We start from the raw sequence: 15,930 nt of genomic DNA, 5'->3' as shown, positions 1-15,930 counted from the left end.
CGTCGGGTATCCTGCTGGAGGCAGTAATGTGATGTGAATGTGTGGACAGATGACCACGTCGCAGCCTTGCAGATCTCTTCAATAGTGGCTGACTTCAAGTGGGCCACTGACGCTGCCATGGCTCTAACACTATGAGCCGTGACATGACCCTCAAGAGCCAGCCCAGCCTGGGCATAAGTGAAGGAAATGCAATCTGCTAGCCAATTGGAGATGGTGCGTTTCCCGACAGCGACCCCTAGCCTGTTAGGGTCGAAAGAAACAAACAATTGGACGGACTGTCTGTGGGGCTGTGTCCGCTCCAAGTAGAAGGCCAATGCTCTCTTGCAGTCCAATGTGTGCAACTGACGTTCAGCAGGGCGGGTATGCGGCCTGGGGAAGAATGTTGGCAAGACAATTGACTGGTTAAGATGGAACTCCGACACCACCTTCGGCAGGAACTTTGGGTGGGTGCGGAGCACTACTCTGTTGTGATGAAATTTGGTATATGGAGCATGAGCTACTAGGGCTTGAAGCTTACTGACCCTACGAGCTGAAGTAACTGCCACCAAGAAAATGACCTTCCAGGTCAAGTACTTCAGATGGCAGGTATTCAGTGGCTCAAAAGGAGGTTTCATCAGCTGGGTGAGGACGACGTTGAGATCCCATGACACTGTAGGAGGCTTGATAGGGGGCTTTGACAAAAGCAAGCCTCTCATGAATCGAACGACTAAAGGCTCTCCAGAGATGGCTTTACCTTCCACACGATAATGGTAAGCACTAATCGCACTAAGGTGATTCCTTACTGAGTTGGTCTTGAGGCCAGACTCTGATAAGTGCAGAAGGTATTCAAGCAGGTTCTGTGCAGGGCAAGAACGAGGTTCTAGGGCCTTGCTCTCACACCAAACGACAAACCTCCTCCACTTGAAAAAGTAACTCTTTTTAGTGGAATCCTTCCTAGAGGCAAGCAAGACATGGGAGACACCCTCAGACAGACCCAACGCAGTGAAGTCTACGCCCTCAACATCCAGGCCGTGAGAGCCAGGGACTGAAGGTTGGGGTGCAGCAACGCTCCGTCGTTCTGCGAGATGAGAGTCGGAAAACACTCCACGGTTCTTCTGAGGACAACTCCAGAAGAAGAGGGAACCAGATCTGACGGGGCCAAAAGGGCGCTATCAGAATCATGGTGCCGTGGTCTTGCTTGAGCTTCAGTAAGGTCTTCCCCACCAAAGGTATGGGAGGATAAGCATACAGGAGGCCGGTCCCCCAATGGAGGAGAAAGGCATCCGACGCTAGCCTGTCGTGTGCCTGTAGTCTGGAACAGAACAGAGGCAGCTTGTGGTTGGTCTGAGAGGCGAAAAGGTCCACCGAGGGGGTGCCCCACTCTCGGAAGATCTTGCGTACCACTCTGGAATGAAGCGACCACTCGTGCGGTTGCATGACTCTGCTCAGTCTGTCAGCCAGACTGTTGTTTACACCTGCCAGGTATGTGGCTTGGAGGAGCATGCCGAACTGGCAAGCCCAACGCCACATGCCGACGGCTTCCTGACACAAGGGGCGAGATCCGGTGCCCCCCTGCTTGTTGGTGTAATACATTGCAACCTGATTGTCTGTCCGAATTTGAATAATTTGGTAGGACAGCCCATCTCTGAAAGCCTGCAGTGCGTTCCAGATCGCTCGGAGCTCCAGGAGGTTGATCTGCAGATCCTTTTCCTGGAGGGACCACAGACCCTGGGTGTGAAGCCCATCGACATGAGCTCCCCACCCCAGGCGAGATGCATCCGTCGTCAGCACTTTCGTGGGCTGCGGAATTTGGAATGGACGTCCCAGGGTCAAATTGGTCCGGATAGTCCACCAGAGCAGTGAAGTGCGGCAACTGGTGGAGAGGCGGATGACATCTTCTAGATTCCCGGTGGCCTGAAACCACTGGGAAGCTAGGGTCCATTGAGCAGATCTCATGTGAAGACGAGCCATGGGAGTCACATGAACTGTGGAGGCCATATGACCCAGAAGTCTCAACATCTGCTGAGCTGTGACCTGCTGAGACACTCTGGTCTGCGAAGCCAGGGACAGGAGGTTGTTGGCCCTCGCTTCGGGAAGGAAGGCCTGAGCCGTCTGGGTATTCAGCAGAGCTCCTATGAATTCCAGAGACTGTGTTGGCTGGAGATGGGACTTTGGGTAATTTATCACAAACACCAGCAGCTCCAGAAGTTGAATAGTGCACTGCATAGACCGGAGGGCTCCTGCCTCCGAGGTGCTCTTGACCAGCCAATCGTCGAGATATGGGTGTTATTAAGAAGGGTATGGAGTCCAGGTGTGCGGATGTTATAATGCCGTTGTATCGCTCCATGGTGCGACCGCACCTGGAGTATTGTGTTCAGTACTGGTCTCCGTATCTCAAAAAAGATATAGTAGAATTGGAAAAGGTACAGCGAAGGGCGACGAAAATGATAGTGGGGATGGGACGACTTTCCTATGAAGAGAGGCTGAGAAGGCTAGGGCTTTTCAGCTTGGAGAAGAGACGGCTGAGGGGAGATATGATAGAAGTGTATAAAATAATGAGTGGAATGGATCGGGTGGATGTGAAGCGACTGTTCACGCTATCCAAAAATACTAGGACTAGAGGGCATGAGTTGAAGCTACAGTGTGGTAAATTTAAAACGAATCGGAGAAAATTTTTCTTCACCCAACGTGTAATTAGACTCTGGAATTCATTGCCGGAGAACGTGGTACGGGCGGTTAGCTTGACGGAGTTTAAAAAGGGGTTAGATAGATTCCTAAAGGACAAGTCCATAGACCGCTATTAAATGGACTGGAAAAATTCCTCATTTTTAGGTATAACTTGTCTGGAATGTTTTTACGTTTGGGGAGCGTGCCAGGTGCCCTTGACCTGGATTGGCCACTGTCGGTGACAGGATGCTGGGCTAGATGGACCTTTGGTCTTTCCCAGTATGGCACTACTTATGTACTTATGTACTTATAACACGTACACTCCCAGTTTGCGTAGGTACGCCGCTACCACCACGAGACACTTTGTAAACACTCGTGGGGCAGAGGCGAGCCCAAAGGGCAGCACACAATACTGAAAGTGCCGTGCGCCCAGGCTGAATCTGAGATACTGTCTGTGAGCTGGCAGTATCGGGATGTGAGTGTATGCGTCCTTTAAATCCAGGGAACATAGCCAATCGTTTTTCTGAATCATTGGCAGAAGGGTGCCCAAGGAAAGCATCCTGAACTTTTCTTTGACCAGGAATTTGTTCAGGCCTCTCAGGTCTAGGATGGGACGCATCCCCCCTGTTTTCTTTTCCACAAGGAAGTACCTGGAATAGAATCCCTGCCCTTCTTGCCCGGGTGGTACGGGCTCGACCGCATTGGCGCTGAGAAGGGCGGAGAGTTCCTCTGCAAGTACCTGCTTGTGATGGGAGCTGAAGGATTGAGCTCCCGGAGGACAATTTGGTGGCAGGGAGGCCAAATTCAGGGCCTATCCGCACCACACTATTTGGAGAACCCACTGGTCGGAGGTTATGAGAGGCCACCTTTGGTGAAAAAACTTTAACCTCCCTCCGACCGGCAGATCGTCCGGTACGGACACTTTGAGGGCGGCTATGTTCCCGTGGATCCAGTCAAAAGCCCGTCCCCGGCTTTTGCTGTGGAGGCGCAGGGGGCTGCTTAGGCGCATGCTGTTGACGAGAACGAGCGCGCTGGGGCTGTCCCTGTGCCTGACGAGGCCTTCGGGCCGGCTGGGTGTACCTACGCTTTGCAAAAGAATAGGGCACAGCCTGCCGGGCCCGGGAAAAACGTCCACCTGCTGAGGTGGGTGCTGAAGGCACCCGGTGGGAGAGCTTGTCGAGAGCGGTTTCCCGCTGGTGCAGTTGGTCCACCAGCTGCTCGACCTTCTCACCAAAAATATTATCCCCCCGGCAAGGGACGTCGGCCAGTCTCTGCTGGGTGCGGTTGTCCAGGTCAGAGACACGCAGCCATGAGAGCCTGCGCATCACTATACCTTGGGCCGCAGCATGAGATGCCACATCACAGGTGTCATAGATACCCCTGGACAGGAACTTTCTGCACGCCTTCAGCTGCCTGACCACCTCCTGATAAGGCCTGGACTGCTCCGGCGGGAGCTTATCGACCAGGTCCGCCAGTTGCTTCACATTGTTCCGCATGTGGATGCTCGTATAGAGCTGGTATGACTGGATGCGGGTCACGAGCATGGAGGATTGGTAGGCCTTCCTCCCAAACGAGTCCAGAGTGCGAGACTCCCGTCATGGGGCAATTGGGGCCGCATTAACTCTGGGTCCGAGTGAATTCTGTACTGGGACTCTGCTTTCTTGGGAATGATGGGATTAGATAGTGGTCTCATCCAGTTCCGAAGCAGTGTCTCTTTGAGGACATTGTGCAACGGCACCGTGGAGGACTCTCTAGGTGGTGATGGATAGTCGAGGACCTCGAGCATCTCAGCCCTCAGCTCATCCACAGAGACCACGGGGAAGGGAATGCAAATAGACATATCCCTTACAAAGGAGGCAAAGGAGAGGCTCTCAGGAGGCGAGAGCTTCCTCTCTGGTGAAGGCGTGGGGTCCGAGGGAAGACCCGCAGACTCCTCTGAGGAGAAATATCTGGGGTCTTCCTCTTCCCCCCACGAGGCCTCTTCCTCGGTATCGGACATAAGCTCATGTAGCTGAGTCCTTAACCGGGCCCGGCTCGACGTCGAGGCACCGAGGCCTCGGTGTCGTCAAGCGGTGGACTCCCGCACCGGCGGGGACGAAGCTCCCTCCATCGACGTCGACTCCACCTGCGTGGCGGTGTCGACGGCCTCGGCACCGGGCTAGAGCTCGCCGGCGCCACAGTCAACGGCGCCGAGGGCGCAAGCACCCCCGGCGCCGGCACAGCCTGGTGCATCAGCCCTTCCAGGATCCCCGGAAGGATGGCTCAGAGGCACTCGTCCAGGCCGGGAAAGACGGGGGGGCCGGTAGAGGTGCCGGTGCCGGAAGCTGCTCGGGTCCAGGAGACTGCACCGAAGTGCTGGGACCCTGACGAGTCGGTACCTCCACTACCGAAGAGGATCTCTCCTCTCGACGCGGACGCTTCGGCGTCGACTCCTCGCCGCCGGTACCGAGAGCCGGATGCCTCGAAGGCGACCGATGACGGTGCTTCTTAGATTTCTTGCGGTGCCCGTCATCGGTGCCCGGTGGAATGGAGGAGGAGGAGGTCGATCCCCCTCGGTCTCGAGGAACCGGGTCAGACAGGGTTCGGTCCCGAGGGCCATGGGCCGAGGGAGTGACCGGGGCCGATTGCCCACGCGGCCTCTCACCCCTACCCTCACCGGAGGACCGGCGGGCCGACAGGACCTGTGCTCCTGGGGTCGATGCCATCGGTGCCGATTTCACGGGCATCGATACCGGTACCGAAGAACCGGCCATCAATACCGATGCCGTCGAGGTCGACGTCGAGGGGCCGGCGCAAGTTCCAAAAAGACGGTCCCGAAGAACTTGCCTCGCAACCTGAGTCCGTTTCCGGAGACCAAGACACAAAGAACACGACTTGATATTGTGCTCCGGCCCGAGGCACTGGAGGCACCAAGCGTGGGTGTCGGTCTGCGAGATAGGCCGGCCGCACCGACCACACTTCTTAAATCCACTCGGGACCTTCGAGGACATCGACGGAAAAATCGCGTCGGCGAAGTTAAAGTCGTCGATGGTGGCGGTAAATCACACCTCGAAAAATAATCGACCGCGCGGCCACAAGGCCGCAATGCAACGCCCCCGCTAGAAAACGAGGGAAAATAAAGCGCATGCTCTCTTTTTTTTTCTCAAATGAAAAAGGAAAAAACTGGAGCGCGCGGCAACAGAAACAAAAAATAAACGAATTCGCGAACAACGCGACGGTTTTCCGGGGCTGACTAAGAGAGAGAGCGGCAGTCGCACGACTCTCTCCAGGCGCGGAAAAGAAAAGACTGGCGGGAACGCTCGCCCACGGGCGGGAAGACGGCCGCGCATGCGCGGTGGGCGTGCCCTGCGTGCGGACCGCCCGCGAAGCTTCTTCCGGTTGGTGGGGGCTGCCGCGGACGTCACCCAGTCGTGAGAACAAGCAGCCTGCTTGTCCTCGGAGAACCTGTGATATCACTGAAACGCAAAACAAAATGGCTGCTGGAACGCATAAAAATTCAAACTTCTTTCATGGATTTTTCAGTGTTTTTGCTTAAAAATTACATTTTGGAGCAGGACACAGTGTGTAGAGTCACAATCCATACATTGTTTTTGCCTTTAAAAATTTTTGGTAACCCCCTTTTCTCGTGAGTTTTTTTTACATTAAATTGTACATTTTAGACATTAACAACCTTTGCAATGATATTATTTATTAATTATAACCCTTGTTTGATCTGGATAATTTAAATTAAATTGCTTTTAAGATTTCTGCAGAGTCTGATCCTTGATCTCACACAGAACATAAACAGTGCACAGCAGTACTCAGCAGATTCAATGCTGTTGGTGAGAAGGTGAATCTGCTCTATTGTGCCCAGATGATCAAAAGCCCCATGCTGTTCCAAACAGAGCTCTAAACATAGCACTGGAACAGAACAGGCGGCTTTTCCACCCCCAAGATCACAGATAATAGCATGCAAATTTATGTGCACTATTATCTTTGATCATAGAGTAAAATGCTGGAGGATTATCCTTCCGCACTTGTTTGACTGGTCTGGGCTGTGCCCCACCAAACCCCCACCCGAGCTAGCGACACAGGGGCTGGAGGTCTGGCAGACCTTTAGTCCCCCCTAGCATCCCCCCCCACAAAAAAAAAACTCTGATCGCTGGGGAGGAATATGCTTAGCATGCATTTGCATGCTACTTGCGATAAGAGCCCTGTTTTGCATGCATTTGAATGCTAGTTGCGTTTAGAGCTTGTGAGCGCGTTGTTTCACTCGCTTGGGGGCTCTGATCATGGGGTGGTAGAAAACGCAGGTGCTAGTATGGCGCTAATAGCCTCTAGCGCCTGCGTTTCCTTCTGATCATCAGCCCATTGGCGAGGAAATGCTGCAATGTAAGTACCTTGAATTGACTCATTTTTAACTACTTTTTTCAGAGAAGCAATGCTTCACTGCTATTTTGGTTTTTAATAGTTCTGTTTGGATTTCTTATAATTTTTCATACTTTTACAGATATTTGGAGACATTATAACTATTAGGAGGAAGCTGGGTATTTTCCAGGTGGTGCCAGAGGCCACCTCCATCCTCCAACTTAAGGTAGGAGGGTGGGATGATTGACCCCAGTGCCAGGGACATCTCAGGAATGCTGGAGGGAGTAAGGGGGGGGGGGGGGGGGGGAGGGCTGGAGACCCATCGGATCTCCAGCCCTGTCGCTTGGGGGGAGGTGGCATCGGTCAGGTCAAGGTTCCTGTGGGGGGCTGCTGCATTGGGGGGAATGGAGGCCTGCTAGCATGCAGGGCTCACCATTCCTCCCCAATGGCCTGCAAACCCTAACGCCAGCTCCAAGCTGGCGTAGGGTTTGCCGGGGCCAGCGTACCAATCTTTGGGGCGCTAGTTGCTGATCATTGGGGATGAATAGGTTGATAATGCATTTGAATGCTACTAGCGCTAAGAGCCCTGTTTTGCATGCATTTGCATGCTAGTTGCATTGAGTGCACGAGCGTGGTTTCGCATGCTTGGGGGCTCTGATCATGGAGCGGTAGCAAACGCAGATGCCAGTATGGTGCTAACAGCCTCTAGCGCTTGCGTTTGCTTCTGATCATCGGCCCATGAATGTGGCCTGGAGAGGACATACTTAGCTCTACATAGTAAAAGTCAATACCTTCTGAGATCCAGCAGGAAAGAATTGCCTTAGTTACACAAAGACCTGGATTGTTTGGGGTAAAGGAAATGAACAACAGAGCCCTTCTAGATGCTCCAAGTACCTTCCAAATCATAAAGTAAGCCCCCCCCTTGTAGTTCAGTGAGTGCAGGGCAGTTTTACCCAGATGGCAGTGTGACTCTGTGGGGGGGGGGGGGGGGGGGGGGGGGGGGGGAGACTAGGAGAACAATGTAATGGTTGAGGTGAAATTCTGATATGACCTTTAGCAGGAATTTAGGTTGAGTATGTAGCACCACTCTAAGGGAAGAACTAGATGTATGAGATAATGAACAAACACCTGTAATTTGCTGATTCGTCTCACTGAGATGTCTGCTACCAGAAAAAGTCTTCCATGAGAGGTGTTTGGGGTGTTGCTTTGCCCAAACACTCAAAGGGGCTCAGCATCATCTTAGCTAAGACAATATTAAGATCCTAGGTTGGTGGAGGACTTTAGACATGTGGCTTCATATAGAGGAGTCCTTTCATAAAATCAGGAGAAGCTATAGACCCTGCTTCACCATCCAAGAGCTCACACTAAGCTTCAATGGCAGAAACATGCAGATGTACAGAGTTAGTCTGCAGACCCAAGCTGGAAAGATATAAAAGGTAAATTAACAGCCGGGGGACTGGGCACACCTGTATGAAAAGCATTTTCATTTGCAATGTTTTAACATTTCCTGGTAGCTGACATTCAAGGTCAGGAGATATTCTGAGAATCTGGCAGAGAGGAAATTATTTCCCTTTCAATATCCATGCAGTCAATGATATCAACTAAAGGTTTGGATGCAGGACTCTGAGTGAAGAGGTTCATCTTGTGCTATGGGTATGAATCATGGGAACCAAAGCGGTCATGGTGAAAAAGGAGCCAAAAGAAGTTCTTGATCCTGGATGATCTTTTGGACAGGAGAGGAATTGGTGCTGAAAGCATTGTGTTACAATCTTTGCTTGGCTAGTGTCCTGGAGCAGATGAACTAAAATTCCTGTTTTGTCTGAAGTCAGAAGACAACAAGGCAGGCAGTCTACCAAATCCAATGTGGAAGATAAAACCAGGAGGAGGACCTTGTAAGAAACACAGTCTTTATTTGTAAATTAAAAGCTCGCAGTTCAACATTCTGTGCCCTACATGGCCATATTTCACCAGAGATGCAGGCTGCATCAGGGGCAATGGTTACCAGCTGGTATAAAACGTCAGACGTCACCTTGGCTTGACCAACTGATAAAATGTGGCAAGCAATGCTTCTGTTCCTGGAAACGTTAGGTGCAGGCTCTGAGCTCCATTAGGATGTTCTCTCCAAAGGCCTTGTGTGCAGAAAGAGGAAAAGAGTGGATGCATATCTCATCCAAAAATGGGCACATCTGTGGTTAGGATGATATGGTGAATCGGTACTTCCTGTGTATGGTATGTACAGGATCATATGTATTCATTCTTCAGATCCATCAAGACCAACCAATTGTTTTGGTGAACTGGAATGATGATGGCCAACAAGTTCATTCAGAATTTTTTTTTTTTAATTCAGACTGAGCACTCAGATCACATATGGGCCACAGACTCCCTGATTTTTTGGATATAAGAAAACACTTAAGTGAAAGCCATGACCCCTCTCCTGCAGCAGCCCCCTCTTAGTTGCTTTGGCCTGTAATAAGGATCATATCTTTGTCCCTAGCTGGGGAAGGTGGTGGTAGAAGTGTTTTGAGGCAGGTGAAGGGGCTGTTGATGGGAAATGAGCTTGTACACTTGGTTCAAAATCTTGAGCCCCCAATGGTCTGTGATGATGGCTTGCCAAGCTTTCCTGCAGTACTACAGCTTCCTGCCCACTGGTAGGTAATCAAACACTGCAGACAACTTTTTGGTTTGTGGCAGTGAACATAGCTAGTTGCTTTCTTTCTTGTGGTCTCTGCCTCTGTGCATATGTTGGTGTTGGCTGACATTGAGGCAGTGAGTAGCTACAGTGTTGAAAGCATTTGCAGGCATAAAGCGATTGGTGATATTCAGCACCATTTTCGAAAAGTCATGGACGTCGGAATATAGACGTTTTAGGCAAAAGGTCCAGAGCAGTGATTCTCAACCCAGTTCTCAGTACACACCTAGCCAGTCAGGTTTTCAGGATAACCAAAATGAATACGCATGCCATAGATTTGCACACAATGAAGGTAAGTGCATGCAAATTTACCTCATGCATATTCACTGTGGATATCTTGAAAACCTGACTGGCTGGATGTCCTGAGGATTAGGTTGAGAACTCCTAGTCTAGAGCTTACGACAAATTTACAAACTATATCACATTCATTGCTGGTTTAATCATGACTTGATAAAGAGTGTGACTATTGGGCAGACTGGATGGATCATTCAGGTCTTTATCTGCCATCATTTACTATATTACTATGTAAACATAGAAGTCTAATGTAAAATCAACATATCTACACCCCTGACCAAGGAATCCTAAAGGCATTTAAAAAATGTATAGCACATCAATAGTGCTTAAAAAAGGTTTGGACGGCTTCCTAAAGGAAAAGTCCATAGACCGTTATTAAATGGACTTGGGGAAAATCCACTATTTCTGGGATAAGCAGTATAAAATGTTTTGTACATTTTGGGGATCTTGCCGGGTATTTGTGACCTGGATTGGCTACTGTTGGAAAGAGGATGCTGGGCTCGATGGACCTTTGGTCTTTCTCAGTATGGCAATACTTATGTACTTATGTACTATGTCTTAAAATGTGGTAATATAAATCTTCCAGGAAAAGAAAAAAGTATATCCAAGGGTGCCCATGAAGCTGAAAACGGCCCAGATGAGCTCACACCATCATGCCCTGCACCACAGGACAAGTACATAACATTCTCAAGGTCCCCACCATTTTTATTCAGTGCCTGCAGGGGAAAACATCCAGTGCCATCTGTGGTAGCAGTACAAAATGTATAATGTACGTAAAACATTTAGCACTGCCCTGGGGTGAAGAATGGTTATTTATCTAATTTTGTACCTGGGTAACGGAGGGTTAAGTGAGGTGCCCGACATCTTAAAAAGAGGACACTGAGGGATCAGTTATTGAAGAAATGTGATTTGTAAGTTTTACACTAAGCTCTGGTAGACTTTCTTCCCAACTGTATCTAGGGCCCTGGAGTTCTTGCCCAGTGGGATGTCCATAAAGGGCTTAGAGGTTTTCATTTTCTTAAGGGCAACCTCCACTACCACAGACTGGTGGGAGCTGCGTAGGCTTGTTAGCTTGCACTACCTGCCCTTTATACTTGAGATCCAATCTCCTGGACGGTGCTTAGACTGGGTGCCGTCTTTGCCAGATCATCACTTGCAGGTCCTGAAAAGTCTATGGAGCTGCAATGGCAGCAATTCTTGCAAAGTGTTAATGGCATTAAAATCATGTCTGTTTTATGCAATCTCCAAGGCACTGAGGGACAGATCCTAGAGAATTGTTTGAAGAAATGTATAGCAGAATGCTGCTTCTGTTTGCATCCCTGATCCTAGTACTTGCAAAGTCTCTGCTTTCTGCATGGGCTCAGAGCCTACATAGTTGAGACAACCAGTTTGTCTGGTTCCAGTGCAGTGATGAGGGGCACTGTATATGGACAAGGCCATTGTAGGCACTGAATGATGCATCAAATAAATCCAGAGGACTACCAGCCACTATGGGAGGGTGTGAGAGTCCCAGATAGAGCACATAAGTGGTCTGTAGGACAGGGAGGGTTTGAGAGGTCCCTAGAGTGAGTGCAGTGAGGCTGAAACTATTTGAAGTAGCAAAACCTTAGACTGTGAGCCCACTAGGAACAGAGAAGTACCTGTATATAATAAATGTAAACCGCTTTGATTGTACCAAAGAAAGGCAGTATATCAAATCTCATTACCCTTACCCCTAATGCTGTAACATATCTTATGTACTTTTTGAACGAGCAGCAGTAGTAGTAATGCACTACTCTCTGCTGTCAAAGAGATGTAGAGTGTGGATTGATTTTTTTCTGGAAAGTGAGTGAAGAGTCCTCACCCAGATGTACGTCCATGGGATGTGGTGAGGCATCCTCTAGCTGCCTAGATTCATCCAATTTATGTTCTTTGCTATGGGCTAGGAGATAGGATGCTGACCCTTAAGGCTAGATTGATTCAATTTCTTCAGGCCTCTGGGAACAAGTTATTTTTTTTTCTTTCCTGATACAGTGTAGGAGGTGCTGGCCTGACCAGGGGCTAGATAGAATGTCCCGGGGTGGAGGGGGCCCAAATCGGAGGGGTTGCAGAGGGTGACAAAGTGTTTGTTTTGTTGATACCCCACTTGTTTTATTCTGAGCAACAGCGCAAGACTGCAGCACTTCAGTGGAACTTGGAAGGTCAATGGTTCAAGGAATGCTGGGATATAACTCCTGAGTACCCGGTCCAAGTTCTTTAAGGGTACAACAGCAAAATTTGGGTTCTTGCCATCTAGCCACACTGGTACATGAAGTTAAGGGATAACATAATAGAGACAAAAACATAGCATACGCTGTGGCAGTCTTTTCAGGTGAAGGTACTTACCTGAGATTTGCTGGTCTGAGCTTGGCCGGTCACTTTCTTCTTGCTCCAGCTGTTGTGCAAGTGCGGCTTTATAGGTGTCGAGCAGTAAGTTCTCATTTGTTTTCTCGCTGTTATTCTCTTGGCTTTCTGACATTGTTTTCTCCTCCTTTTTTTTAGGTTCTATCGAGACATCTTCTTGCTTATTCTGCAGACTCTGCCTCTTCTCTGCCTCCTTAATTTTTTCTTCATTCTAATGGAGAGAAAGCATTGCAGCTATGACTTCTGTACTACAATCCACAATAAACAATTATAGCAAGCAGGCAGGAAATCAAACAACCTATCAGGGACGTTCACAAAACAGGTTTTCTTTTGTATTATATTTTACAGATTTTTTTTGTCTGGTATTTCCTGCTCTGTTATGACAGTCTCCTAAATTATGCCATCAATGGTGCATCAAAGTATTCTAGTGTAGACAATAATTTCTGTCTCATCCAGCAGGAATCTTTCACAATATCCCTGGAAACTACTTTTACAGAATTTATCATTCATCAACCGGCACATACATTTTCAAGCTTTCATTCCCGTTTCAGATGCTATATCAATCTAACTCATTTCTCTAAAGTTCACATTCCTTGTGTATGCAATTATATATATTACTAGTAAAAAAGGCCCGTTTCTGTCAGAAATGAAACGGGCGCTAGCAAGGTTTTCCTCGGAGTGTATGTTTGAGAGACAGCGTGTGTGAGAGATGGAGTGTGTGTGTCAGAGAGAGAATGAGACAGAGTGTGTGTGTGTTTGTGTGAGAGAGAGAGTGTGTGAGAGACAGAGTGTCTGTGTGTGTGAGACTGTGTGTGTGTGACAGATAGATGGAGTGTGTTAGACAGTGTGTCAGAGAGAGTGTATGTGAGAGACAGAGAGTGAGTGTGTGCCCCCACCCCCCCTCACAGGGCTCCCCTCTTAATGGTCTGAGGACCCCCTTCCACCCCCACCTCTCTGGCCTCAGGCCCCCCCTCCCCACCTCCCTCTCCCCTGCCCCCTCCCAGCCATCCATGTCCAGCGACCCTCCTCTTCCTCTGCCCCCACTGCAGCCACTCATGTCCAGCGACCTCCCCTCCCCCTGCCCCCCTTCCAGCCACCCATGTCCAACGACCCTGCTCTCTCACCTGCCCCCCCTCCAGCCACCCAGGTTGTGTAGCGAATTCTTCGGGGCAGGCAGGAAAGATCCCCGGTCCTGCCTGCCTGCTGCTGGCGCTGGCCCTCCTCCATTGCCGGATCGCTGTTCAAAATGGCCGCCAAGACTTCCAACGGCGGACTCACAAAGACTTCTGCTTTAGTCTTGGAGGCCGCCCTTGTGTCGGCGGCCATTTTGAACAGTGATCCGGCAACAGAGGGTCAGAGCCAGCGCCAGCAGCGGGCAAGCAGGACCGGGGATCTTTCCTGCCTGCCCTGAAGAATTCGCGGCCGGAGGGGGGGCAAGTGAGAGAGCAGGGTTGTTGGACATGGGTGGCTGGAGGGGGGGCAGGGGGAGGGGAGGGTCGCTGGACATGGGTGGCTGCAGCGGGGGCAGGGGGAGAGGAGGGTCGCAGGACATGGGTGGATGCAGGGGGGGGCAGGGGGAGAGGAGGGTCGTTGTTTTATGCGCCGCTCCCTGCTACTTGCTCCGCGTGTTTCCCTACTCCTCCCCCTGCCTGGGAATCAGCTGTGACGTCAGCCTGGCTACGGAGCCTAGCTCAGCAACTCCAGGAGCCACGGACACAGGCAGTCACATTAGAACGTTGGTGGTGAGAATTATTATATAGGATTCCCTGCTATCTGCAGAATGACATCACCCAGTTACATCAGGATTGTTGAAGTCTCTTAGAAAACTGATGTGGAACTTTGCTGTTCCTATTTCATTGCTATACATTCTAAATTTGCTGTCAAATGAGACACTACAAAATCCTAAAAGAACAGAAGGAAGGAAACAAGAATCTAATTTTAAGCTTTGTAGGTTCTAAAAGTTGGAGTCACTAATGTGTGCTACTCCCACTCTGTCTGTGAGGGATTTAACAATGTGGACAGTGACAACTGTAATAAGAAAACTGTCTCAATGCACAGAAGTTAGGATGATTAACTACTCTCGTACTTCTAGTATTACAGCAGATATAGGCTGGAAGGGATTGACCATCATAACCGGCTCAGGCTCAGATTCCTCTGGAGGGTTTCTGCCTTCTCTTTCAGCTTCTTCTCTTTCTTTTTGTTCTCTATTAAAAAGACAAATCATAAAATTGATTAAAAAAATGAGATTCAGAAACATAAAAAGTACTGTTGATGCTTGAAATGTTTGAAGTACACAGTGATCTCACACCAATGCTACTTTTAGAGCAGCACACTTTTTGGAGTGGCCTAGTCATGAATAAGTTGTGACTGGATAATGTAGAAAGGAAAAGCTTAAATGGGTTGTTCTGCAAGATGAATACTGCAGGAGTTTCAGCTGCAGATATAATCACCTAATGAACTGGCACCTACAAGTTGGTCAGAGGCATAAGCACTTGCAGCACATTTTTCCTCACCCCTTCCAGCCATTACAGTTTAAAACTTACAAACAACCATTTATAAAAAAGCAATACCAATGTTTTCTTCTCACTCTCGCAGTATTGGCACCAAATTGTAATACAGACCCAGGTTCTTCCATAAAAAAATATACTTGTATTATTCATTTCATCAAACCTAATATTAGATGAATATTCTATTCCTCTTACCCAATGGAAAGCTTACTAGTGTTCCCTAGTGATCCATTTTTCAATTCTTGTCTACTCCTTATGGTGTTCCTTCCTAACATCTCACAAATTATTTAGGAGCCAACATCTGAGATCTTCTTCCCACCCCACTGCTGTCTGCACTGAAGTTTTTTTTTTTTTTTTGTGGGGAGAGGGGGGGGGGGGTGGGAATCTCTTGAGGTATACTATAGCTACTTTAAGCCTCATTTCCTAAGGATGGGTTTTTTTCCCCATTCTGCATGCAAACGAGAGGAAAGCTTAGTAAATCAGGTCCTTAATGCATCCTCGAACGGTACTGGCAGAAATACATAGCTAACAGTGTTCCTGTCCAAGCAATACATAAAATCTGGGGTCCCTTCAGAGTGCTTTATTAATACAAGGAATAACTGATTGTATACAACCTTTCTTCTCGGAGCTTCCTCACACGTGCTGCTCGCTCTTGTTTCTCTTGTTCCTCTTGTGCTCTTTGTTCTGCAGTGTCTTTCTGAATACGTTCATTTATGGCATCAAAATCCTTTGCTATGATTTGCAGCAGCCAGCCAAGACCTTTTCTAATGGATTTGTCAAACTTTTTCCCATAGCCTATTACTGCAGAACAAGGCTCCTAGGAGAACAGAGAAGAGTCAAAACTTTATAGTGGCCAAAGGGGGCCATGTGAAATTGAATAATCCCCATAGAAGACTAATTACTACAATTCCACTGGCAGCACCAAACCTGATCAAAATAGAGGAGACAAAGGTTGCTAGATTAAATATTAGATAAAAATATATTCCTGTCTAGTTCCCAGACCACTGTTCCCTCCCTGTGTCTTCTTTAAGCAGCATGAGATGAAAGCATATTCTTATATCATCA

General features: G+C 48.9%; 1 protein-coding gene across 5 annotated transcripts in view; it reads right to left on the bottom strand.

Moving 5' to 3' along the window:
* Positions 1-15,930, bottom strand: part of ARL13B (ADP ribosylation factor like GTPase 13B) — a 107,941-nt gene that overhangs the window by 20,659 nt on the left and 71,352 nt on the right. For all 5 annotated transcript variants that reach the window (XM_030204254.1, XM_030204255.1, XM_030204256.1 and 2 more), the window contains exons 6-8: positions 15,480-15,682; positions 14,445-14,562; positions 12,341-12,569 (exon numbers count right to left, since the gene is read on the bottom strand). In XM_030204254.1, the coding sequence (XP_030060114.1) occupies positions 12,341-12,569; positions 14,445-14,562; positions 15,480-15,682 (550 nt within the window). The remainder of the gene's footprint in view (positions 1-12,340; positions 12,570-14,444; positions 14,563-15,479; positions 15,683-15,930) is intronic.

Source organism: Microcaecilia unicolor, chromosome 5, assembly GCF_901765095.1.
Source record: "Microcaecilia unicolor chromosome 5, aMicUni1.1, whole genome shotgun sequence".
NCBI lineage: Eukaryota > Metazoa > Chordata > Amphibia > Gymnophiona > Siphonopidae > Microcaecilia > Microcaecilia unicolor.
The sequence above is the reverse complement of the archived record's forward strand: the minus strand, read 5'-3'. Positions and strand labels throughout refer to the sequence as shown.